The sequence below is a fragment of the Heliangelus exortis genome, chromosome 4, assembly GCF_036169615.1.
Source record: "Heliangelus exortis chromosome 4, bHelExo1.hap1, whole genome shotgun sequence".
NCBI classification, from domain to species: Eukaryota; Metazoa; Chordata; class Aves; order Apodiformes; family Trochilidae; genus Heliangelus; species Heliangelus exortis.
Genome location: NC_092425.1, coordinates 40883938 through 40910946, shown reverse-complemented (window position 1 = coordinate 40910946; position 27009 = coordinate 40883938). Strand labels below are relative to the sequence as shown.

The following is a 27009-nucleotide window of genomic DNA, read 5'->3' as shown; positions in this document are numbered from 1 at the left end:
CTCTCAGGATTATATCTGCTTAGCCCTCCACTAAAGATACCCCATATATCTCATACCTACAAACACCCATCTGGCTTCAAAATGACCTCCCAAGTATTGTCTGTGGATTAAAACTGAAGGAAGAAACCCAGTGGATGGCAGAAGGAAATGCTGGAAAGTAGGAGCTGTCTTCATCACCCATGAAAAGACTTCTGCAGAGAAGATGGAACAGCTGAACCCCTACTTTAAAATGTTTGATGAAAACTTTTGGGGTTTTAAGTGTTATTAGTAGCTTGTCAGCTGTGTGTCTCTTAAATTGATATAAAAAGGGTATGTTGAGGATTCGACTTTATTATTCACAGATTTTTTTTTTCTTTTTCTCCATTTGGTTATGACAAATTCCCCTGCTTCCCCCCATCAACTGGAGAGAAAGAAAAATAAGCACATCAATTTTCTGCCCACGCTTACAGGTAGGTTCATTTACACTCCTGTTATTTTATCTGCCACTTAAGCTCTAAAAAATAATTAAAAACTTTTAAAATTGCCTGTTCTTTTCCTGATAACATTTTGAGCTAGTGAAGAATCCAGAAAAAAATGAGTTGCTTTGCTCTCCTGCTCTATCAGCACGTGCTGGGGCAGCTCAGGGATGGAAAGAGCACAATTAAACCCCAGTGTAATTTAGCTGTGATGAACCCAGGTATGTGCACATTCTAGTACCAGGATTGGACCATGGAACACACCAGTCTCAGCTTGAAGGGCTCTTTTTAGCTTTCCAGAAGTAGCCAATGAGTTGGAAAAACTGCTGACCTACTCCAACAGAAGTTCTGATAGGACCACAAGCTTGCTCTCCAAAATAAAATTCTTTTTCTGTCACCTAATCCTTCATGGATGCACACAGGCACGTGTCCCTCCTCCTCTGGCACTGCTGGGAAAGTTAATATTAAACTGAAAGAGAAATGTAATTTTCAGATGTAATCTGTGTAACAAACACAATCCTTGAGGGTCAAGGCCAAACTGACTTAATGAAATGTAAATCTAATCTTTCAGGCAGTTTAAACCTGTCCCCCCAAGATGTGGCTCACTGATACCTGTAGGATATTTTAGTTACACCCATTCTCTACTCCAGGTGTAGTAACAAGTAATTTGCTTGTAGTATTACTACTTATTGTAGTAATAAGTAATGCTTGGTGAATTTAAAACTCATCTTCAAAAATTTATCTAGACTGTACATGAAATATTTTGATTTGACCTACTGCACTTCAAGAAAATGAGATTTTCCTACCAGTGATTAATCAAACCTCATGTTAGATAATCTTGAAAAACTACACCTTGCATTGTTAGAATGCATTACCTTAATTTAATAACTTCACTTTCCTCCTGAAGGTCCAACAGCACAGCAGCATTTTTTAGGAATGCAGGACTAGGGAGACCTTTATTTCAAGTCTAGCCCCCATCCTATATTTTACAAAAGCTCACCATAAAAAAACCACCATATAACCATAAAAACATATAAAACACCATCAAAACACCATATTTTACAAAGCTGACTGATTTGGGGCTACAAGTCTGGCCCTGTGTGTGCTGAGTGGTTTAATTCTCCCCACTGCATGAGCCAAGCTGCCCTTCACTTATGGCAGGAGCACTTTGCTGCATCTTTCCTGCATCAATCCTGAACAAATATGAGAAGGCAAACTCATTATAAAGGAAGGGAAAAAAAGAAGCAAGGCAAATAGAATGAGATCTGTTTGCATTCGGTGGCTGCATAATTAATTCCCTCATTGTAATAAAAAAAGCTTACAACAGTGCAGCACTAAAGAAAAAAAAAAATGACTGAGAGTGCAGAATTTGTGTGTATTGATACTGGTAAGTGCTGAAAGGGCAAGAACATAAAAATAACAAATGAGATGCAAACTCCTCTTAGTATGCTGATCACTGACAAGCTCACTGGAATGAGGTTCACATGCAGAGGGATTTATTTACCTTGCACGTATCATAAACTGACACTATCAGCTTAAAGCAATCCAAATATGCTATAAATCCTTACTCTGGCAGCCCAAAACTGCTTGGCAAAACCAAAGAGAAACCAAACCCAGAGGCAAAAGGTTGAAAGCATCCCATTGCACTCACATTGACTGCTCACCAATCGCTCCAGCATCCTTCTCTGCTTCTGCACAGACTTTGGGACTGGGCCAGGTTGCTTCTCACCATCTGGGTCAAGAACAGAAGTTTATGGGAAGTCAAACAATAACTAGAATGTTCTTTAAGCTGAAAAATTCATCTGAAAAATGGTATTTCTTCGAAGTCATGAAAAGGCAAGGATACAAATAGGTAAGGAGAGGCTGTCGAGCTTTCTGTACTCCTGGAGGAGAAAAGGGCTCTGCCATAGGTAATATATCCTGCCCTGACAGTGGAGTGAGCCAGGTGGCTTGAACACTGGGCTTGTACATGGAAATATTTAGTAAACTAACATCAGAATAACTCTTAAGGAAAAAAGTCAAACACAGCAAAGCCATAAAAGATTTATTTGCTAAAGATGGTGAGTGTCAAATTAAAATATTTTTAATATTTGGTCCCTTCTATGACTACTTAACAGAATCACAAGCAACACAAACTGCCAGGCCTTCATGAACTAATTTTATTGCTCCAGAGAACAGAATTTATTAAAAGAGAGTTAGAAAACAGCAGTGTTAATGACTAAGTAGCTCATATATTTACTTTTATCTCATGCCTGACTGTTTAAAAACTTTAAGTTTCTGGCTATATTTGTACTCTAAGGATATGCTTTAACAATACCATAAATCAGTTCATAAACAAACCTTCATTGTCAACTTGCCCAACATTTTCCAGTAGTTCAGAAACTTCTAATTGCTTCTTCTTTTTTGGGTTTAATTTCCAATACATGACTAAGGCAGCTTTCCTCACCGCTCTCTCCAAATCAGTCTCAGATGATAATTTTTTCACTTCTTGCTCATTCTCAGAAGTGATGCCTCAAGGAAAGAAAAATACATTAGCTGCTATTATCCCACCCCCACACATAAATGACAGGTTTTTTACCCCCCAGATTTTTTTTTTTTCCCTCAGTTTAGCCTGAACCTTCAAGTCTCTTTCACATCTTGACCACCTCAGTAAATTGCTCAAACGCCTTCTGTGCCCACAGCTTCTCAAAATCTTAGCACATTGCTGAAGTTTAAGCTGTACTTCAAAGACTAAGCAAGACAGGCATTATCCTTATGTCCTGCTTCCATTTTTCAAGTTCAGCTGTTCAGGCAAAAGGTGGTGCTTTAAATAACAGATCAAATAGTTGGCAGACAAGAAGAGACCATTCAAAGCGTGGGAAGGAGCCCAAAGGATGATGTGGATCTTCAAGTGGGAGAAGACAGAGAAAAAAGATGAGGAAAGAGGTTCTAAGCAGGAGATATATAGGTGGTGTGTGCTTATTTATGACCTTCATGGTCAAAGAAGTTTGAATGAAAGGTGGGGAGGGGAGGAACAAGCATCAGTTCCATGAAGGGATTCAAGCAAGTAATTGATATAAATGCTTTTATGAGCAGCATCAGTAATTAATCCTTTTTAAATCACCCGTTTGCTGTCAGCAACCACTCACATCACTTTGCCAGGAGCTTTTCCCTTCTTTTCAGTGTTCAAATGAGTCCATTATTATTTCAGATCAAGTAAGGAAGCACCAGAAAAGTGTCCCTTAGAACCCATACCTCTTCTCTCTGCCAGGCACCTACGCAGGAGTTTGACAGCTTCTCTCCGGCCTTGCTTAGCAGCAAGGATGAACCAGTCAACAGCACTGCAGTTGTTAAGTTCTTCATCCTCCTCTTCTGCTAACCTCAAGAAGTGTTTCCCCACCTAGAATAAGCAGGGAACAAAATTCCATCAATGACTGAAATGCACTTCACTCCTTCTCCTCCCACCCCTCGGGGAACTCTGCTAGAATAAAATCTGTTTTAACAAAAGGTCAAAACATTTGCTCCTAGCCCTAAAAAACATAGATGTAAGGTGATCTGCTGAAGAGAAAGATCAACTTCCAGATCTGGAAGCAAGAAAGAGTCTCAATAGATTTGGCCAGGTTAATAAATTCACTGCTGTTGGCCTTTAAGCATCAAGCAGGATCAGGTAAAGCTCCTGGTGTTGTTACCTTGAATTTAAAAAGTTTTCTTGAAGGCTTTTCCTCCCATAGCACCTGTCAGACAATGGTGCTGCCTTCATTTTAGAAACACAAAAATTAAGTGTAACAACCTGCTGCCCATAGCATTCAGAAATTCCAATGAAGTTATTAAGAAAAAGCACTGGAAATGGAAGGAGGCTTCAGCAGTGAAATCCTCGACTCAGAAAAGTTTAGCCACTGATGGTCCAAGCAAACTATTGATTAGTGAATGGAATAAAACTAATACTGCTTAAACATCAAACAATTTCAGTGAGATGGCCTGGAAGAATCCTATTTAGGATTGCAGGAATTATGGAGCAGTTTCCTGTGCTGTTTTTTTAGGGATAAGAAAACATCCACCTTTTTTTCTTCCTTCCATAAAACCATATATCCATGGTAATATATGGTAATACATGGTAACATGCTAGTAAATACCTAATTGCAATTGCATAAACCACTCCTGTTCCTCACAAGACAAAAAATATGGCAGAAAGTGGCCAAAACTCCTGTGGATATTTTATCCACATGCTTGGAGAAGTTGGGAAATGCTTTCTCTTGGTTCTCTGCACTCCCTTTCTGCCCCACTGTAAATTCAGTTATGTTCATGCAAATTCAAGCTCTAAGTTCACAGAATTATCTTCTCCAAGCCCTGTTTGACATTTGCTCTGAAATTTTGCCATTTGGTGAGGTTTTACAGCTGGTTTCATACATTAAGTGTCTGCTCCAACAACTTCTACAGAGAGAGCTCCTGAGGAGACATCACAGCCACTAAATCCCTTCAACCTACACACTGCATCTACCCAAAACCATCCAGAAATCCAACAAACTGGACTAAGGAATCCAAACTATGGATGTTTAGGATGTCATTCCACAGCTCCACAAGCAGCACACAAATTGGCTGGCCAAGAAGAGAATACATCAGACAGGAAAAATAAAAGTTTCAGCAACTGCATGGTAATTGATCACCCGGGGGGACCTTCAGCTATTTATTTATTTCAGAAAGTGATTGCTTGAGCACATTACATCATAAATAACATCCTCTGACAAGAACAGCTGTTTCTCAAGCATGTTTGTATTTATAGCCATTCAGAGCTGCAGCATTGCTTCACGAGTAGTAGGGGCAGCTCCAAGTCCAGAAGGACCTCTTGGCCACAGAAATAAATCTACATTGCACCATAAACTAACAGATTTCTGAATTAGTCACACTGCATGAGCAAAAAAACCCCACACCTGGTCTATGACTGAAGTAGCTTTTGGCTTGCCTGTTGTGTTTCATTTTTTTCTTAATGTGGTTTGGTTTATTTCTGGTTGTTTATATTTAATGTGTGTTTTATGTGTTAAACATTAAGGTTTCAATCATTTGCCCACCCCCAAAAAAAAATTCACAGAATCCACCCCCAAAATCTGAAACACCAGAAATTTTTTTCCCTTTATTTTGATTATAAAATCACAAGCTTACTTGCTAGAGGCTTTGATAGCAAAAAACCAACCAAACAAACCAACCCACCTCCAAATCCAGTAACAGACATCAAGGCTACCCATGAAATACTACTGGAAGGTCCACCCTCCAAAAAAGAACCAAAGCTCCTAAGATGGAACCACTTGAAGGAAGAAATTCTGGGAAAAGGTGTTGACCTCAGCTTTGTCATTTAAGCAATCAGGGATTCTCTGAACCCTGAGCTAAGACTTGAGATGAAGGTAACAGCTTCATCTCCTTACTTGGGTTGCTCTCAGATGTGGGCATTGCTATCCCAGGTGGTCATCTCCAAAATTCCCCATCCAGGGATCCAGGTTGGAGACCCAGAGCTGCCTTTTCCCCATCAGAGCCCTTCAGCTGTGGGGGTCTCATTTCCAGAATTTCCTTTTTTCTCTCTAAAGGAACCACATAAAGCTACAGTCATCAAGCCAGAGTGCATATAATTCCACAGTCAATACAGGGTTATTTTTTAATAAACTCAGAGTAATAACTACAAGCCAGTGAAGCAAAAGATTTCTTGTATTGGGCTCTGTAGTTATTAGCACAACAGTGTCACCTCAGCTTCTCATCCTTAGTCCTACAAAGAGAAGAAATAAACCCAAATTTTTCTAACTGCTTCCAAAGGGACTTACTGAATAGCAGAGGGAAAAATATTTCTTTCAGAGTTTTACACACAGATTTTTCTAGCTGCTTCTAAAGGGACTTAGTGAACAGCAGAGGGAAAATATTTCAGGGTTTTACACACTAAAAGTGAATTCCCTCTCTCCAAATCACAAGAAATTTGATTACAAAGAAAAGAAACTGCTGTATTTTGGGGTTCTTTTCAGGCAGCCAGTTCATCCTGAATGTAAACCCAAGCAAAATTGGATGCTGGGTCTCTTTGCAACACGAATCCTCTCATTGTGTGGGAACAGAAAGTTCTCACTGTTAAGGAGCTGAAAGAAGGGAGTGAAGGTGGAATGAACTGAGACAGATTAAATCATTATTTAGACACAGAAATACACACACATCAGAGGCTTGGATTACATACATTCCCTCTTACTCAACTGCAAGTTATATCCTGAGAGGGTATTTATGGGGTTTGCTTGCTTTTGTATGGTGGAACAGAGCCAAGATGTGGATTTTGCTGCTCCCAAGGTGAGGAATTTTTTCCTGGCTCGGGTTACAACTCCAAGGTCAGACTGCCCCTCTGACAACTTATGGAGTCAGGAGCAAGCAGGGAATGGCCATTTATTTTTTTAGCAGCTTTAGAAGGATTTCTTTCCCATCCCTGCCTTCTATTTGTAAAAAGAGGGGCAACCTTTGGGGAAAAAGCCAGACCACCAGAGTATGGAGGAGACCACAACCTCTCCCTTCTGCCATCCCAGCTGAAGCTGGAAAAGATTGACAAGTAAAACACTAACAATTTAAAGTGCTCCTGAATTATTTTAAGCTATTTATACCACCATGCCTGAAAATCAAATGCAGCAGAAAAACTGCTCTGTATGGAACTTAAGGAACACCTCAAGGTCTAAGACATATGGGGGCAGAAGTGCCATTAAGTCAAATGTACCTGCAAACATACAACTAAGACATCTAATTTCAACCAACAAGGAGGGGCTTCTTCTCTAAAATGTGCTAATTCAGCAAAGAAAAGGTCTAAGAACAAAAAAAAAACCCCAAACCCTGCTCCTGCTGAAGTACCTCAGAAGCAGTTTTTCCCACAGATCCCAGTCCAAGAGGTGTGGTACCAACTGGATTTAATAGTTTCCAGTAGCAGTAACTCCTTGGCACTTCCTTTCACAAGAAAGGAAAAGCAGTTCTGCACCCTCCCAGCTGATCCTCCCCAGTTTCACAAGCATCCTAAAGCCTTACTCAAGACTTGGACCTGCATCCAGTAACACTTCCAAGCAAGGAGCACTTCCCAAGGCAGGGAAGCATCTGGCATCACCTTTCTTTGCAGATTTTAAGATCAAAACAGATGCAGTCCAACTCAAGAAGAGGTAACAGTTCTGCAGCAGGCAGGGCTGGAATTAAGAGCTAAGAAGACTGGACAAAGAAGACAGAAAATTACCTCTGTTTGTGCTTTTGCTTCTCCACCTTTGGCCCTCTCAAGCAGTTCCTCAAAGAGCACATCAGGTTCTTCCTTCATGCCCTCTATAAATTAATTGGAGAGAGAAATATTTTTTTTTTACTGGCAGTATTTTTGAAAGCATTCCATAAAACATCCCTATACGTGTCTGAAGAGCTAAAAGATTGTATCTAAAAAATAAATAATCCAACACAAGTGTTTGGCAAGAACAGTGGAAGTCATTCCAATAGATTCATAGAACTGCTCAGGCTGGAAAACACCTTCAGGATCATTGAGCCAACCCCATCCTCACCCTATTACCCTATATTTATATTCCATCTCAGTATACACACATGCAGCTTCTCCTTTACTTCCAAAGGATTCATTTCCATTTATTAGGACAAACAGTGGAACATGCAGCATGGATCAGCTTCTGTACTAGGATTATTTTTTCCTTTTGACAGCACTTGGGTCTTTCACCTGCCAGCCTCTTTACTCAGCAGTGAGGCCATTTTAGGAGCTGTACCTTGAATATAGACTCAGTACATCTGAAATCTCACTACACTGTTACAAAACTCATTGTTTCATGTCCAATTCCTCTTATCTCTATTTTTTTTTTTCTTTGCTATCTGCTGTGCAGATACAGACTTCACCTTCTGTTCTCAAGGAACTGAGAAATAAACCTGATTCCAAATAATCTCCCCAAGATCAGGGGCTCTTTCCATTCTTTAGCACCCCTGGGACCATTTCCAAAGAAGAAGCAGCCAATGCTTTTGTTAAAATGGAGCAAATGATGAAGTAAATTCTCTCCTTCCCCACACTGAAGTTTTCTCTGCCCAGCTCCCCTCAGAGAAAATACTGATGCCAGATTAGAGCAGGCTAAAGGAGGCACATAATGAAAAATAATTTTATTTTAGCCCTTGGCTGTTGCAGAAATTTGCAAAAGTACTATCATTAAATAGGTAAGCAGCATCCCCAAGCTAACCACTTATTCTCCTTGTGCTGATCTCTACCCAACAGAGCTCTAAACAAGCCAGAAGCCACTTTTCCAGATGGCACCACTCCCCCCAACAGACATCCCTTTGCTTACAAGGAACAAGAAGCATCTTGTTTGAAATAAACATATTATTCATTCATCTAATCCTCTCAGATGAAAGAAGTTATGGAAGGCAGTACTTTTTCTGTTTCTTCCTGTGCTTTCATATTCATGATTTTCTTTTGCATCAAAATTTCTGCAGCAACAATCTTGGCTATGGACCTTTTTTTTTTTTTTTTTTCTGCTCAGGATTTTCTACATGTTGAGAAGAGAATGCCACAAATACTTCAGTGATGCTCTGGATAAACTATTCAGAAGTGGGTATTTTATAATGAAGTGGAATTTCCTAAAATCACAGAATGGTTTGGGTTGGAAGGGACCTTAAAGCTCATCCAGTCCCAACCCCCTGCATGGGCAGGGACACCTCCCACCAGCCCAGGTTGCTCCAAGCCCCATCCAACCTGGACTTGGACACTGCCAGGGATGGGGCAGCCACAATTTCCCTGGACAAACTGTTCCAGGGGCTCTGCACCCTCAAAGCAATGAATTTCTTCTTAGTATCTAACATAAAACTCCCCTTTTCCAGCTTTAACCATCCTCCTTGTCCTATCACTCCAGGCCCTTGTCCAAAGTCCCTTCCCAGCTTTCCTGTAGCCCCTTCAGGTACTGGAAGGTGCTCTAAGGTCTCCTTTTTTCTTTAGAGGTGCAGAAAAAAGCCCCAGAGGCTACAGAAAGAAGTTTCCTGATAGAGCTGACAGACACCCTAATGATGGGATGGGATGGGATAGGATGGCTCTGCCCTTCTCTCTCTTGCTCAGATCAATGCCTGGCAGATAAGGACACTTATTAAAGTAGAAAGCACTCAAACCGTCTCATTTTGCTTCTGCACCATTAGGATATAACTTCTTTATTGTAATCATCCTGCTGATTAACATGTAAATAATATTCCTCCCGGAGATGGTAAATGTGAAAAAAACAAAACTAAGAACAGGCAGCCTGCCTTATGTTCCAGCTACCACCTTTACTGAGAAAAAAAAAAAAAAGAATAAAACTGCAGGCAAACTTGTTGAAATATTTTTTCTAGCAGAGCACTGACTGCCAGGGGCAAAACCCCCCTCCTGCTGCTGTTTTCCATCTCTGATTATCACTTATGTATTCTCACATAGGACCTACAGATAGAAATAAAAGGTAACTAAAATTATGTCTGTGGGTTGGTTCTGTAGTTGTAAAGGGCTAGGGAGGAAGAGCAGGTTGTGGTGGGCTTTTGGAGACCCAATTTAGAATAATTTCTATCATAGTGGTGCCATAACTAACAGTATTTTTTCCTTATTTAAAGGATAAGCAAGAGGATAAAGCATGAAAAACTCAAATTTCATAGCCCCCATATCAATATACTCTATTAGCAAGTATTTAGGTCAGTTTCTGGAGGTAAAAGGTTCAAAACCACTCAGTGTTTGGAATAAGGATGAACAACACATCCTTTCTTTCATTCAGTTCAGCTCAATGCAGAAACAAATTCTATACATATATAATGTCTATATGCACTCATCATTAAAATATCATTAAAAAGTCATCTGTAACTTATCCCCCTTCTTCTCAAACATTGTTTTAGTCAGAACACATCCTGATGTGTATTCCTCCTACAACTGCTGTCAGGAGGAGCTTTGCTTTCCCAGCTTTGCTGAAAGCTCCCATCTCTTTCATGTCAAATTTTACTCTGTCTTGAATATAACAATTTCCAGGAGAGGAGGAACATTCATCTTTCAATACTTCATGTATCTTTTATGACAATTAAACCAGACTTCAGGAGCTGTTTGCTGTCAGGTGCATTTATGTAAGGCACTGAGGTCTGGAAGTTACTCAGAGCCCAGGAGCACTGCAGTCATCCCAATGAAAAGAGGCAAGGGAAAGCATCCCAGCTTTAGGTGGCATGGATTATTCATGGAGAAACAAATAAAAACAGGACAGGGATGTGGGACTGAGGTTACTACTTGACATTTTGGCTGTGGTTCCTACTCTGAGCCCTGTGTAAAACCTTAGCTCCTCACCAGGCTACTCTGTGATTCAGTTCCAAATTTATTTAATTCTGCTTTGAGAGAAAGGTGACTCAGCACAAATGATTCAGTGGATACTGGACAGAGATATAAAAGTTGAATGTTTCATCTTTAATATTCTATTTAATTAAGACTTAAGATGTGAAATCACAGAATAGAGTGGGAAGGGACCTCAAAGCTCATCCAGTCCCAACCCCCTGCATGGGCAGGGACACCTCCCACCAGCCCAGGTTGCTCCAAGCCCCATCCAATCATAGAATCATAGAATCCTAGGGGTTGGAAGGGACCTGGAAAGATCATCTAGTCCAACCCCCCCTGCCAGAGCAGGGCCCCCTAGAGTACATCCCCTAGGAACGTGTCCAGGAGGGTTTTGAATGTCTCCAGTGAAGGAGACTCCACAACCCCCCTGGGCAGCCTGTTCCAGGGCTCCGTCACCCTTACAGTAAAAAAATTTTTTCTGATATTCAACTTGAACCTCCTATGCTCCAATTTACACCCATTACCCCTTGTCCTATCACTGGTCACCACTGAGAAAAGCCTAACTCCATCTCCCTGACACTCACCCCTTACATATTTGAAAACATTGATGAGGTCACCCCTCAGTCTCCTTTTCTCCAAACTAAAGAGACCCAGCTCCCTCAGCCTTTCCTCATAAGGGAGATGTTCCACTCCCTTAATCATCTCAGTAGCTCTGCGCTGGACTCTTTCAAGCACTTCCCTGTCCTTCTTGAACTGAGGGGCCCAGAACTGGACACAATACTCCAGGTGTGGCCTCACCAATGCAGAATAGAGGGGGAGGAGAACCTCTCTTGACCTACTAACCACCCCCTTTCTAATGCACCCCAGGATGCCATTGGCCTTCTTGGCCACAAGGGCACATTGCTGGCTCATGGGCATCTTCTTGTCTACCAGGACCCCCAGGTCTCTTTCACCTACACTGCTCTCCAGCAGCTCAGCCCCCAACCTATACTGGGACATCGTGGTGTTCTTCCCCAAATGCAAAACTCTACACTTCCCCTTGTTGAATTTCATCATGTTTCTCCCTGCCCAACTCTCCAGCCTGTCTAAGTCTCTCTGAATGGCAGCACAGCCTTCTGGTGTGTCAGCCACTCCTCCCAGCTTAGTGTCATCAGCAAACTTGCTGAGGGTACATTCTATGCCCTCATCCAAGTCGTTGATGAAGATATTGAACAACACCGGTCCCAGTACCGACCCCTGAGGGACTCCACTGGTCACACACCTCCAACCAGATTCTGCCCCATTGACTACAACTCTCTGACTCCTTCCTTTCAACCAGTTCCAGAAAAAGCAGAATTTGGCTTCTTAAACCCCACACATCCAGGTGCTCAGAACCCCCAGACCTTTTGGGAGCACTTGCATCTCTTGACTCTTGGCCAAAAGAATGGGATTAGCAAACCAGGGTTCTAAGGGAATTCTGCCTCCTACTTCCCATCAGCATCAGTCTTACCCTAGATCTCCAAAATTGACCTTTTCTGAGGTTACAGACAGAAAGAAAAGCTCTTACAGCTTCTTACACCATTAGTAGAGGTCTTACTACAAGTTCCAAACTATGACAGGACTGAGTCAAAAATCACCTGGGCTAAAAAAGGCAAAAAGAAAACAACCCAAAGCATGACTGAAGCATCAGAAATAATAGCCTGTCACCAAAGTGAAGCAATAATTTATATGAATTTGCTTTAAGAAGTTCACAGATTCAATATTCTAGCTCTAAAACACAGCAGCTTGTCAGCCACAGCCCATTTGCTAGGAAAAGAAAAATGTTAGAATGCTGAAATCTGAGGATTTTGTGCCATTAGGTAGGAAACAAGCAAGAGGAATGCAGGCACATACAGAGCAAACACAGCAGGCATAGTTGTTGAAATAATAAATAGTCAAGGAAAAAGTAGGAATGCAAAAACCCAAGGGCATGCCTGCCCATGGATATAAATCAAACTCAATACAGCATAACATTTTGGGAAAAAATTCATTTTGGGAAAAAAAAGTTCATCTGGACATCTTGGGGAGTCACATCCTATGTAATACCTCCAGTTCCTTTGGAAGTGTGCTGGGGGAATTCTGATGGGATTATTCTGAGAGGTAATTCCACTTAGGATTTTTGGCAGAGAACTGTTCCTTCTTTAAGCACAAATCTGTTAAGTTCATCAAATTATCACCAATTCCCAATCATCAGGGAACTGAATACAGAATTTTATTACAGGTTTTATTTGCTCTATGAAACAAGCTATCCAGAATCCCAGACACAAGGCATACGTGTAATTATGACAAAATGCAATCCTTCCACTTGCTAGAAGACACCAAGTAAGCAGAAAGGTGTCTGATTTCTTCCTTCAGGAGAGATTAAAGCTGCCATTGGGCTCCTGGTTTATTATTTGGCTTCCAGCACCAAAAGCAGCATCCAGGCATAGGAACCCCCCTCAAAAAAACCCCAGCCCAACACAAACCAACCAAAAAAAAAAAACCCCCACGACAAGACACAAGGCAAGACACAAGGCAAGACACAAGGCAAGACACAAGGCAAGACACAAGGCAAGACACAAGGCAAGACACAAGGCAAGACACAAGGCAAGACACAAGGCAAGACACAAAACACCAAAAAAACCCAAGGCCCTCCCCCCCCCCCAAAAAAAAAGAGATTAAAGCTGTTCATCTACAGGCAGACTATTATCAATGTGCTTTTTAAAGAGTTGGTCTGTACGTTTTGTAACAAAACCAAAGGTTCTTCTGTGTGTTCAGTTGAAGTCTCCAGGGAAATCCTCCTACCCCCTTTCCCCAGGCTCCAAAAGTTGAGTGGTTCCTATGTAGGAGTCAATTTTCCAGCAAGGTTGGCATCCTGCTGAAAAGCAGGCACGAAGCATCCCACCATAAACCTGAGTGACACACAAACAGAACTGACTGGAGAAGTACTTGGTACAACAAAATGTTCTGAGAAATGGTTTTATAAACTTCAGACACTCATCCAGGAGTGTTGAATCCTTTCATCCATTCAGAAGCCTCCTGGATTCTTACCAAGCAAAGAGCTACAACTAAAAAGTCCACTGCATCTTCCCTCCACGTGCTTCACCTTCCATGGTGAGACCTGAAAATGGCTCTGCTTGCCCCAAGAAAAATTAGGAATATTTATATTATCATCCATTCTATTTTTAAAGGTACTAAGAGGGATGGGAGCCAAGGGAATAACAGTGCCAGTTGTTTACAGGATTTTAATCTTCTGAAAGTCAAGGACTCAACTCTGCTTTCTCTGGGAGCAGCAATGCATTTGTAGATATGAAAATACTCCCAGGCACATCACAACTGCAATTCATCAAATAGCATCACAGTGAAAAGGGAATAACTTCTGCACCCCCACAAAATGGAGAAAAAAATTGTCAGGAGAGCAATAGGAAGAAAAAAAAAAAAAAAAAAAAAAAGCACGTAGGTGGAAAACTAAGAGTGATGGGATTATAGAGAATATAAATTTTAGAAGTGGAGGAAAAACTATTCTTAAAAGGTATTTCTTTCCAGTATAGCTGTTATTGTACTGTGATAAAGTCATTACAATAATTTTACACACAGCTAATGAGACAGCTCTGCTGCTTTTTCTGTGCAGGCACCTCTGATTCTCACCTTCATTGATGAGCTGGGATGTATCTAATTTGTTCCAAAAGTGGAGGCTTAAAAATAAGGAAGCTTTTAGTAATTTTCTAGCTAAAAGTTATCGTTATTATCCCTTTCCACCAGAAAGAAAAGGAACCTGAAACAAACCAACAAAACCAAACACCAACAAAACCAAACCCCAACAAAAAAGATACACCACCAAAAAAAAACACCACCACAAAAAAAACACCACCACAAAAAAAACACCACCAAAAAAAAAAACACCACCAAAAAAAAAAACACCACCAAAAAAAAAAACACCACCAAAAAAAAAAACCACCACCAAAAAAAAAAACCACCACCAAAAAAAAACCACCACCAAAAAAAACCACCACCAAAAAAAAACCACCACCAAAAAAAAACCACCACCAAAAAAAACCACCAAAAAAACCCACACCACCAAAAAAACCCACACCACCAAAAAAACCCACACCACCAAAAAAAAACCACCAAAAAAAAAAAACCAAAAAAACCACCAACAAAAAAAACCCCAAAAACACCACCAAAAAAACCCCAAAAACACCACCAAAAAAACCCCAAAAACACCACCAAAAAAACCCCAAAAACACCACCAAAAAAACCCACACCACCAAAAAAAAACCACACCACCAAAAAAAAACCACACCACCAAAAAAAAACCACACCACCAAAAAAAACCACACCACCAAAAAAAAACCACACCACCAAAAAAAAAACCACACCACCAAAAAAAACCACACCACCAAAAAATACACCACCAAAAAAAATACACCACCAAAAAAAACCACCAAAAAAAAAAACCAAAAAAACCACCAACAAAAAAAACCCCAAAAACACCACCAAAAAAACCCACACCACCAAAAAAACCCACACCACCAAAAAAACCCACACCACCAAAAAAAACCGCTCCACCAACAAAAAAAAGCCCACCACCAACAAAAAAAACACCAACAAAAAACCCCCCAAAAACCAAAACAAACAAACAAACAAAAAAAACCCCAAAAAAACCCAGCCCCCCCCCCCCAAAAAAAAAAACCTCCAAAAAAAACCCAACTCAACCATCCTCAGCAACTCTGCATATTTCTGCAGGTGAAGACCCAAAGTTCTCATAACAACCTCCCAAATGCTCAATGGAATTTCAGGAATTCTGCAGCTCAGGCTCTTCACCAAGCAGCCATTCTAGCAGTTCCTCACCTTATCAGCAAAACAGCCTTAAAAAAGGCCCACAGTACCTTCTCACCTTGCTCAGTAAATACTTCTAATAACTTAACTGACTTGCAAAAGTATTTCCTTTATTTCCCAATTTTCTGTGTCCAGTCTGACCTTCTAAAAATAAAAAAGCAGTGGCCCTTGGGCTGCTCCAAGTGTACAACAATTCCAGGTCTCTCCTTGGGAAGTGCAGTGTAAGAATTGGCTGCACTTTGAATTGAAGCTGAATGTCCAGACACTGGGTATTTCCAGCTGTTTTTCCTCCCAAAACCACTGCAAAATACCTGCAGGAACCAGCAGTTTTGCTGCTGCTGAGTGCAGGTTCATCAGAATTAAGAGTGGGTTCAGCTGAGGAATGGAATTTTCATTTTCCAACTCTCCCCATCCTGTTTGCCCAGTTGATTCATTTGGGAGGAAACCAAGTTAAAAAAGTTTACTCCCCATGCTTTTAAACATAGACAACAGGAATGATTTCCAGAGCTACTTGTATTTAATTACAATTTACTAATATGAATATTGCTCTTCTATTCTCCAGCTCCTCATTTCTACCCCTCTAACACCCTGGGATTGTACTGGAAGATTTTATTATCAAACACAGATGAAGAAATCAAACCACCTGAAAAATGGAAGACTGAGCTAGGGCCCTTTTCTTAATCTTAAACATTGTACAAATCCAAAGCTTTTTCTCACTACCAAATGTTTTGTTCAGCTGACAACAAAGATATCCCGGATTTCAGATGATAAAAGAGGCAAATATGGAGAATTTTTTCCTAAAAGAAAGGCTGCCCAAACTCCCACAAATGGGAAAAACACCAGCATGGTATTGGACAACAACAGCAGCAGAGCTGAAAGAGCCAATTCCCATTGTTCTATGTCCCAAAATTTTATCTGAAAAGAGTCATTAACTCATGGTTGGATAGAAGCCTCTCTCCCCCACAGCAATTCCTGACAAATGAGCTTTGCAGGAGCCTGAGTAATTACAGGTAAAGATTGAAGGGGCATTAATAAACTGACAGATAAATTGGGAAGTTATTAATACTTCAAGGCATCATCCTCCCCTTCCAACAATCAAAAGTTTTTCTGAGATTTGCACAAATGTTTCACTTTGCCTCCAGAGTCTGTATGAGCAAACTGCCAGAAAACAAAGACACAGAAATGCTAAAATACAGCTTTGAAGCCAAGGTTCTTTGTAACCTTAAGTGGAAGAGGCTAACACTCAAAAAATATTTATAAATTAGAGAGATTCCCTATTTCTGAGCTCCCATTCAGCAGTATCCTAGAGACACACTTGGAGCATTGCTACAATGCACTGTAAAATGTTTAGAAGATTTTTGGGTGCTATTTATAAGCTCTAAGTTACACAATTTACAAAATAATTCTCTTTCAAGAGATGCAAAACCCCTCACAACTTTCCTAAGCACAAGCAGAACTCCACACACCTTCAAAACAAACTCAAGACTCATTTCTTTCTGCCCAGCTTGCAGGACAAACCCCTTCCCCAGGAGTTCTCACTTCCAAGAGCCACCTGTATGGATTTTCTTAACACCAAAAACGAGGTCAGAAAAACCCCCAAACCATTTTTTTCCTTACACAGAGATGCTTCTTCAAACTTTGCAATGCTCAGAAAACTTCCCAAGCTCTCACCTCTCATTCCCTACCCAGTTCCACCTCTCCAGCCCTTCCAGGCAGCAAGGGTAGATGAAGGATGTAAACCACAAATAATTTCTAACGTGGATAAAACAGATTTTATCACCTTCAAACTGCCTCCCAGATTTAGTATTAACTTAGAATGTCCTTTTTTTTACCTGCTGATTGACAGCCCAATTTTTTGAGAGACACTTCACAGGCTTGGAAGCACTTAAGCATTACAAAAGATGGTAACAACTTCCAGAGAACTTTCTTTCCAGTCATTTTTTGAGTCCTCTGACCCCAAAGTCAGCCATCCTTAGGGCACAGAAAGCTGCTTTTTAGCTCAGCTGGACAGACCCCTTACCTGCAACCTGGATTCAGGCATCTTCCCAACCCACTGCATCCACAGGAGCAGCATTCAGATCCTCAGATGCTACAGGGAGAAGCTGAAGGTGCTTTTTTAAATAGCTCTGGGAAATGGGTCCACCAGCAAAAATTTTTTAAGACCATTTGGAGAATTTGGTGTTGGGACATCATCTGAGCTCTTTCTTTTTTCATTGCTTTAGGACAAAGGGAGGAGGATGCAGAGAGGGGATGAAATACAGATGCCAAAGAGGGGAGCAGCTGGACAAAAACTGAGGTTTCTGCACCTGGGAGGCAAAAAAAGTGTCTTAAGGAAAGTGTCTTAGGAGATTTGAGTCTTTGTTTCAATAAACTTCACTGGACTTCATTACCAAGCAGCTCTTCCTTGCTATACAAACTATTAAAGTAATGGCAGATATTTTCTGTTTAAGCAAATGTCCTGTAATTTGCTTAATCATGAATACTGATGACTCAATGGTTTTAAAATTTCAGAAGCCCTCATTAGGAGTCTATGTGCTTTGCTCACAAATCAACTTCCTGGCCAGGAACAACAGCCAAAGAGTAACAATTAAAAAAAAAAAAATTGTTTTTAAACATGAAAGTGTGCTTACTGAAATTCATTCCATTCCTATTGCACACACAAAACCAAAAAAAACTTTATAGACAGACATTTCCTAAAGAATTCAATAGCTTCTTGTCCTTCCTTTTTATTTTTTAAAGAAACCAGTACCTACAAATCATCTAAAGCTCAGCAATTTATTGTTTCTTTTAATTAAATCCCAAATTTAATTGGCACAATGAATACTCAAAGCACTGTTACCTCCCCCTGAGAGAGGAGCTTCAAGGAATAACAAAACCACTGCCTAATGAAACATCAGCGGTGATTGAAAAATTGCAAAGAAAAGAAAAAGAACTTTTGTTTGCAAAGAAAAGAACTTTTTTGCAAAGGAAAGAACTCCTTTAGGAGAGGAGTTAGATGCAAGTGAAGTAGCAAGGATGTGTGTGTGCTTTACTGAGTCAGAGCCAGGGCATTCATTAATTTGCTGAATTATGCTGCAAGATATGGATAATGCTGCAAGAGCAGGAGGTTATTTTCTTTCCAGAAAATAAATTACTTCATGTTCACATTGATGCCACAGCATCTGTAAGTGCAGACTGAACACTGGCAAGAATATTTCAAGGATCACTGAGGTTGGAAGGGACATCTGGAGGTCCCTCTGCTCATGGAGGGCTACCAAGAACTGGTTGCCCAGAACCACATCCAGGTGGTTTTTGGGTCTCTCCAAGGATGGAGACTCCACAAGCTCCCCAGGCAGCCAGTGCTTTGTCACCCTCATAGCAAAAAACCTCATGTTGAGATGGGGCCTCCTGTATTTCAGCTGGTCCCAGTGCCTCTGGTCCCAGTGCCTACTGGGAAGCAGTAAAGAGATTTCTTCTCTGTCCCCTTTATACCCTCCCTTCAGGTATTTCCATACATTAAGACCTTCCCATGAATTTTGTCTTCAAGCTGAACAGCCCCATCTCTCTCAGCCTTTCCTCATGATGCTCCAACACCATCAGTTTTTGTGGCCCTTTGCTGGACCCTTCCCCCCCCCAGTTTGTCCTCTTGTACTGGGGAGCTCCAGAATTCTGTACAGGGTGTTTAAATCACCAGTAGAGAAGAGTGTTCTACAAATGTAAAAACATTTATTGAGACAGCTTGCTGTACAGCAGTGTGCTCCTCTTTTCTCTCCTCTCTCAGATCAGAGTTACAGCCAGCATCATAAAATCATCATGACACATTCCAAGTAATTGACTTCCTAATTTTTCTGAGCGCGAAGTGGGAAGAGCCCCAAGTTGTGTCCATGGCCTTTCATACAACCAGAACCACACACCATGGCTAAGAAACCAGATCCTTCATCTCTTCCCAGATATATCAGAAACTTGAATGTTATTTATGGGTAAAGGCTCCAGTGATTTCAAGAATTACCTTCTGTGGCAGGTCAAAGACTTGGGAAATTGCTGAGGTGCCCATTTTCTATTTCAGGCATCACTTTTTCCCTATTTTTTTTCCACATGCACACACATGACTCTGACTGTGCCCTTCTCCCTCTCTGTTCTTCTTTCTGCAGCCCTACTAAAATTCCTGGTTTACATTCTCAGGCTGCTGTGGGTGGAAGAAAAACTCCCCACTTTTTTTAAAATGAGTTTTCAGTTCTAGAAACTGTTAGAATTATGACAAATGACACAAATCCAAAATAAATGACAGAAGAAGAAAATACTGGATGAAGAATTATTATCTCATCTACTGCATTTGCTACCCAAATCCACTAAAATCTTGGGTGTTAGAGACCCCAGCATGGCACAAAGGCAACAGTAGCTCATCCTGAAGCTTTAAATACTCCTGGATATGGAGATGGGGATGGAAAAGTTCCTAAGAGTGGCATCAAGCACTGAGAGGATATTCATGGGAAGCAATTTAAAAGTAATCAGGAATGAGTCACAACCAACCTGGAGAAACACATCAATGCTCTAAAATTCTCTTTTATGGGGCACAAACAAAAGTGTCTATAATATAAAATTATATAGGTATTACTAGGAAACATACAGGTCTGTATAGAGAACTTAACCCAACTCAGTATGATTACAGAAGTCTAATATTTTATACAGAATAAGAAAGTCTCTGAATTAGCTAGAGATGAATACCTGAGTGACAGCTTGTATTCATTTTCAGAAACCTATTTGCCTCTTGCAAATCAGATTAAAACAAAGCCCACATCCCACATTCCTAAGGTTTTTGCTATTGAAGCACACTGAGAAACTGGGGAAAGAAAAAAGGGAGAAAAGAGCCACTATGTTAATAACCAGGTAATTAATGTTACCAGTGCCAACTCCACATCATCTTTGATTTTTTTTTACAGGGGGGTGAGATGACAAAGCTGGGAATGCTGCAGTGTAGCAGGTTAGAAATTCAGGACTCCAAAAAAAATTCTCCATCTGGAATGTGCCTTTTAGTAACAAAGAACCCAGAAGGTTCCAGCAGTTCTAAATTAAATGCCAACAGTAGATGTGCTAACACAGCCACAACATCACCCTGAGCTATGTGCAGAGCTCAGCTCCATCTGATCCATCACACATTTAATGATTCTAAACTCTTCAACAGCCTTTATAGCTTCAACAAGTAGCCAATATTTACAAATAAATATAATATTTACAAATTAAGGGCATGCACATAGGTAGTTTCAGAGTGAAAAGTCCCATTCAAATACAGTTAAAGAGCAGTAATTTTGCCAGACCTCAAGTACAAGACCTTCTTGTGCAAGTGCTAGATAATAAATTGAATTTAAAACTGGAACTCAACAGCCAAGCAGGAGCCAGATATTTTTCTTTCAACCTTTGGCATAAATCATTTCTCTCACCCCATCAGCTCTCACAATAATTTCTTTTTGAAACTCACAGAGTTCACACTAAGGGAAAAAAAAAAGGGTATGATTCTGCTTCCAAAGTTTATCATGATTCTTCATCCAACTTCTTACCCACCTGCTCATCTTAATTTATTTTCTGTTGCTCTGGTTTTGTATAACAATTTATTATTCCTCAGTCTACATTACAGTAATACATATTCATCCACATTAATATCCATATTACAGCCATAGTTAGTAGGCAACTTAGCCAACTAAAGAAATTAAATCAATATCCAAATATTATTGTACATTGAATTCTTCCTGTCAATTTTTCAAACAAACTTCTTTCCCCACTGCTCTGCACACAGCAGAAAAACTGGATGGAAAACTACTCACAAAGTAAACTGCAGAGGAAAAGTTAAAAGTTAAGGTTAAAAGACACTGGAGAAGTTTATTTTTCTACTTTAAAGTGTCTTTAAACAGACTTTAGAATATATACACACAGAGTAATTTCCCAGTGTTTAATGTAAGCCAATTTTGCAGAAGAATTGCTTTCATTTTTTTTCACTTACCATTTTTTTCAGCTTTCTCTCTACTTCGGGAGTAGCCAGGAACTGAAGAAGAAAAAGTTGCAGCATCTTCTGAGAATGGTCCAGATTTCTGATTCTTCTCACTCTGGTCCACAGAAGCAGCATTTAGCTGGGACCTTCCAGGATGCAGCTGGGGGTGGGAAGGACTTGAGGGGGGATCAGGATTTGAATTCATTTTAGCTGCATAATGAGAGAAGAATGGTAGCAGGGTTACAACACAAAACCAGGCTAAGGATTTAAAATCTGAGCAATTCCATGAAATATTGATACACAATAACTCCAAGCATGAGCAGCTATTGTTGAATAACACTGACCAAATAGAGCTTTGTGCCAGAACAGCAGCTGACTTTTTATTTTTAACTAAAGAAGAATTGACTTTCAAGTGTAGATAAATGCTAAAATGGATGAATCAATCCTGTAAACACAGCATATAAAAAAAAAAACACCTAAAGGAATCTAAATTTTCTACACTTCTAGATGGAAGAAATAAAGACAGGCTCCTACCTTTTTACAGAACTGTACTGGCATGTTTATAGACTTAGAAAACTTCACTCCATATTTAAGGTGTGGTTCATCACCACCCCCTGATGAGGCCACAGAGAAAGAAAAGAAAGATAGGAAGGTGCAAAAGATACAGAACTACCCCAGGGAAGGAGAGCAGCACCAAAGATGCCCTTTATAAACATTCCCAGTTGGAATATACATGATGTTATTTTATAAAAAAAAATAGTATTTATGAAAATTAAAAAAAAAAATGAGAAAAACCCAAACACCACTAAGGCAGGGACTTAAAATTCCTTATAAGACCTTTTAATTTCCACTCTAAGCTCTCCTGTAAAAACTGAGGGGATCACTGATTTTTACTGTGGTAAAAAGTGTCTCAAATCAAATAATTTTTCATAAAAATGCTTACTGAAGGGCTCACCTTGTACAAGCTTGGAAGCAGCAAGGAATGCAGACACAACCCCAGGGTAATACACAGCAACTCCTGATGCTTAGGAGCAGCTTTCCCAAAGTTAAGCAATTCCCCAGGAATACTGTAAAAATAATCTGTCCACAAACTGCATTTTTTCATTCTGTATATTCAGAATATTAAACTCGAGATGTTCTTGTAAAGATGAAAACAGCAAAGCTAAGATATAACCCCTTAACTCAGCCAACAAGTGCTTGGAGAGCATTAAAACCCCAACGGGATGCTCAGAGCACCATCAATATTGCTATTAAAATATTATTTTGCCATTTATGCAGCTTGCTTGCCAAAACTCAGCTTCCCTAAACCAGCAAATATTTTATGGCTATAAGGAAATGCCTTTCTGGATTATGTTTCTCCATCAAGTTATAAATAACCCGACAGAGTTCAACCTCCAACCAAGTCCCTAGGAAAACACAAGAGATTAAAATACTTTCCCAGTAACCCAGGAGGAGTATTTTTAACCATTATACAATCACGGAAGTTATTTCTACGATCACAAAAGTTATTTTGCGGCTGAGGAAAGGATGGTGAGCAAGGAAAAAAAAAAAAAAATCAAAAAAAAAATCCCCCAGATAAGAAGGGGGATGCGGGACGGGCAAAATTAACAAGAAAACACTGGGTAAGTGATAGGAAAAATACTCCCGGCTCAAATAAAAATAAAAAATAAAAATAATAATTAAAAAAAAAAGCCAAAACAAAACGTTCTGGACTTGCACAAAGGAAACCACAAAGTTCCTCTACTTCATGCTGAGCCCTGAAGAACCTTCAGACACAGCTTTAGGATTTATTAAAACCTTTCGGAAGGTGGAGGGAGGATGAGATTTAGGAAGGGGAAGCCCGAGGTTGTTCCGGAGCTCCAGAAAGAGCCGGAACAGTCCCGAACCCCTTCCCGAAACCCGCTACCGACCGTGACTCTGCAATTGCGGGACGGGACCGGACGGGACGGGCCGGACCTTCCTCATCCTCCTGCCCCCTGAATCCCCAGGGATTCCCAAGCTCCCACCTCGGAAGCCCCGGGGGGAAATTAAAGGGATGCCCGGCAGCTCAGGGCTGATCCTTCCCGAGAAGGGGGGGTTCGGAGGGGGTCCCCAAACTCTCACCGAGCCCAACGAAGCGAAACCACCGAGTCCCAAGGAGCGAACTTCCCCGCAGCTCCAGCAGCCGATGGGTTCCCAAATGGGGTCCCGCCGGGAACCCGCAAACCTATGGGGCAGCCCCGTCCCGCCCCATGGCCGCCACCGCCTCCTCCCCTCCCCTTCCGCTCCGCGCTGCGCGGAAGGGACAGCGCGGGTGCCACTCACGGACCTGGGAGGAGGCGGGGAAGGGGATGGGCGTGAGGGGAGGGAGGAAGAGGAGGAGGAGGGTGAGGGTGGTGATGATGATGATGATGATGATGATGATGATGATGATGATGATGATGATGATGATGATGATGATGAGCGGAGGAAGCAGGGATGGGGTTCGGGGGGTTCCGAAATGGCAGCTCGGGGTGCGCGGGGCGGTGCGCGGCTTGAGGAGGGGCGGGCGGGGAGGGGATGGAGGCTTTGGGATGGAGGCTTTGGGATGGAGGCTTTGGGATGGAGGATCGGAAGCTCTGGCTGCTCCGAGGGGGTCCGAAGTGTGGAAAAAACTTTTCCCCGTAATCATGGGCTCTCGGTTTGTCCTTCTGGGGCTCCGAGGAGGGGTTTGGGGGGGATGTGGGGAAAATGGAGGTGGGAGGGGGCTGAGGGCAGACACCTTCCCCTGGAGCTGGGGAAAAGGAGAGAGGAAAAGGAGAGAGGAAAAGGTGGCAAACGAGTAAGAAGTTATTTCTAAAAGTCCTCTGAAGTTACTGCTACACACGGGTGGACTTGGGCCACATCCACGGAAAACTGGGCTGGGAATGAGCTGGGAGTTGTTGCTGTTGTATTGGCAGTAAATTTCTGTCTTTATTCTTATAAAGAATAAGACAATTTTTATTTTTTTATTCTTATAAAGAATAAAGATTTTTTATATCTATCTATATTCTCCTTTTTTTTTTTTTTTTTTTTTTTTTTTTTTTAGAAATTGTAAATTACTTTTCATTTTTGAGCTACTTTAAAATAAAAAAGTCATCAAGGTCCCTCCCTCTAATTAGAAGAGCTTCTGATTAAAAACACACCCGGCCTCACAAGCTGAAGGAGAAGAGCTGAAATTTAAACCTCAGCCATTGGTGTGAGGAGTAGTTCAGTCACTTTGGTTGATTTTTCACAGATTGCAGCATGGGGACCATGTGGAGCCACGAAATGTCTGAGTTTTAAAATGTCAGCACCTAGTTGTTGGGGTCATTGCCTCTTGGTTTTCTTCATCCCGAAACAAATACGTGGTCCCCAGCATCCTCAGTATTTCTTTGGAAGTCATGGCAAAATTGTGCCTAAAATAAGTTTCAAAAGCTAGGAAGTGAGGCTTCTGTTTACTTCAAATTAAAATAAAGTGGGGGTGGGGGGGAAAAAAAAAAAAGGTATTTTTAAGATCATTTGCAGTCTGAATTTAATGAGATCTCAGGAATATACAATGCTTTGTGTTATCTTTTTGTGTTATCACTTATGACAAACTTCTGCAATCTGCTCACATTTATTCTGTTATATATATAGATTATTCTGTGCCATTGATCTGCTATTTAGTGGGTGAGTTGAAGGGATGGCTTGGGGAACAGGTGGAAAGGAGGGTGGGAGCTGGAAAAGCAACTTCAAGTGCAAAATCCTAGAATCCTAGAATTGGCTGGGTTGGAAGGGACCTCAGAGCTCATCAAGTCCAACCCTTGATCCACTCCCGCTGCAGTTCCCAGCCCATGGCACTGAGTGCCACATCCAGGCTCTTTTGAAATATCTCCAGGGATGGAGAATCCACCCCTTCCCTGGGCAGCCCATTCCAATGGCTGAGCACCCTCTCTGGAAAGAAATTCTTTCTCATGTCCAACCTAAACCTCCCCTGGCACAACTTGAGACCTCTTGTGCCCTCTTGTCTTGCTGAGAGTTGCCTGGGAAAAGAGCCCAACCCCCCCCTGGCTCCAACCTCCTTTCAGGGAGTTGGAGAGAGTGATGAGGTCTCCCCTGAGCCTCCTCTTCTCCAGCCTCAACACCCCCAGCTCCCTCAGCCCTGTCTCACAGGACTTGTGCTGGATCCCTTCCCAGCCTCCTTGCTCTTCTCTGGACCTGCTCCAGCACCTCAATCTCCTTCCTGAGCTAAGGGGCCCAGAACTGGACACAAGACTCAAGCTGTGGCCTCCCCAGGGCTGAGCACAGGGGCAGAATCCCTTCCCTGGACCTGCTGGCCACGCTGTTCCTGAGCCAGCCCAGGATGCCATTGGCCTTCTTGGCCACCTGGGCACACTGCTGCCTCCTCTTCAGCTTCCTGGCAATCCAGACTCCCAGCTCCCTTTCTGCCACTCTGTGCCCAGCCTGGAGCTCCCCATGGGGTTGTTGTGGCCAAAGTGCAGGACCCGGCACTTGGCCTTGTTGAACCTCATCCCGTTGGGATCAGCCCAACTCTCCAGTCTGTCCAGGTCCCTCTGCAGAGCCCTCCTGCCTTCCAGCTGATCCACACTCCCCCCAGCTTAGTGTCGTCTGCGAATTTGCTGATGATGGACTCAATCCCCTCATCTAAATCATCACTAAAGATATCAAACAGCACTGGGCCCAACACTGATCCCTGGGGGACACCACGGCCGCCATTTTGATGCAGCCCCGTTCAGCACCACTCTCTGGGCCCGGCCCTCCAGGCAGTTCCTAACCCAGCACAGATGCCCCTGTCCAAGCTGTGGGCTGACAGCTTTTTCAGGAGAATCCTGTGGGAGACGGTGTCAAAGGCCTTGCTGAAGTCCAGACAGACCACATCCACAGCCTTCCCCTCATCCACCAGGTGGGTCACCGGATAATAAAAGGAGCTCAGGTTGGTCAGACAGGACCTGCCCTTCCTAACCCCGTGCTGGCTGGGTCTGATCCCTTGTCCATCCTGCAGGTGCTGTGTGATTACACTGAGTATGATCTGTTCCATAACCCTGCCAGGCACTTAAAAAATGAAGATACATTTTGTGGTTGCTTATGTCCAGTCTGGCAGTGTAAAACACATATAAGGGCCCTTGCTGACCCCCAGCTCAACCTGTGCAGTAAATCACATGTATCTACCCATGGAGATGTCCTCTAAATTCATAAAGCATCAGTGAGAGGGAACCAAGCTCAATCATGATAGCACCTCCATTAATTTCCCTTATTTTATCTCAAATGAGGAGCTCCCATTTGGAATTAACCACTACAGCTACAGAGAAGAAACAGAGAGACTCATGGCAACACATTTTTTGGATTTCCCTTACATTCTGCGACTTGTAGGATCAACAGAAGGGGTGAGGTTGGAAAGGACATCTGGAGGACATCTACTCCAACCCCACTGCTCAGGGGTTGCTACACCTGGTTGTCCAGGACCACATCCAGATGGCTTTTGAATATAAGGATGGAGACTTCAC

At 41.8% G+C, this 27009-nt stretch overlaps 1 protein-coding gene across 1 annotated transcript in view; it reads right to left on the bottom strand.

Moving 5' to 3' along the window:
- WFS1 (wolframin ER transmembrane glycoprotein) overlaps positions 1 to 23827 on the bottom strand; it is a 30032-nt gene extending 6205 nt beyond the window's left edge. The window contains exons 1-6 of the mRNA XM_071743987.1: positions 23630 to 23827; positions 21539 to 21736; positions 7663 to 7745; positions 3690 to 3834; positions 2796 to 2966; positions 2107 to 2187 (exon numbers count right to left, since the gene is read on the bottom strand). Of these exons, the coding sequence (XP_071600088.1) occupies positions 2107 to 2187; positions 2796 to 2966; positions 3690 to 3834; positions 7663 to 7745; positions 21539 to 21731 (673 nt within the window). The 5' untranslated portion in view covers positions 21732 to 21736; positions 23630 to 23827. The remainder of the gene's footprint in view (positions 1 to 2106; positions 2188 to 2795; positions 2967 to 3689; positions 3835 to 7662; positions 7746 to 21538; positions 21737 to 23629) is intronic.
- Between the last annotated feature and the right edge of the window lie 3182 nt (positions 23828 to 27009).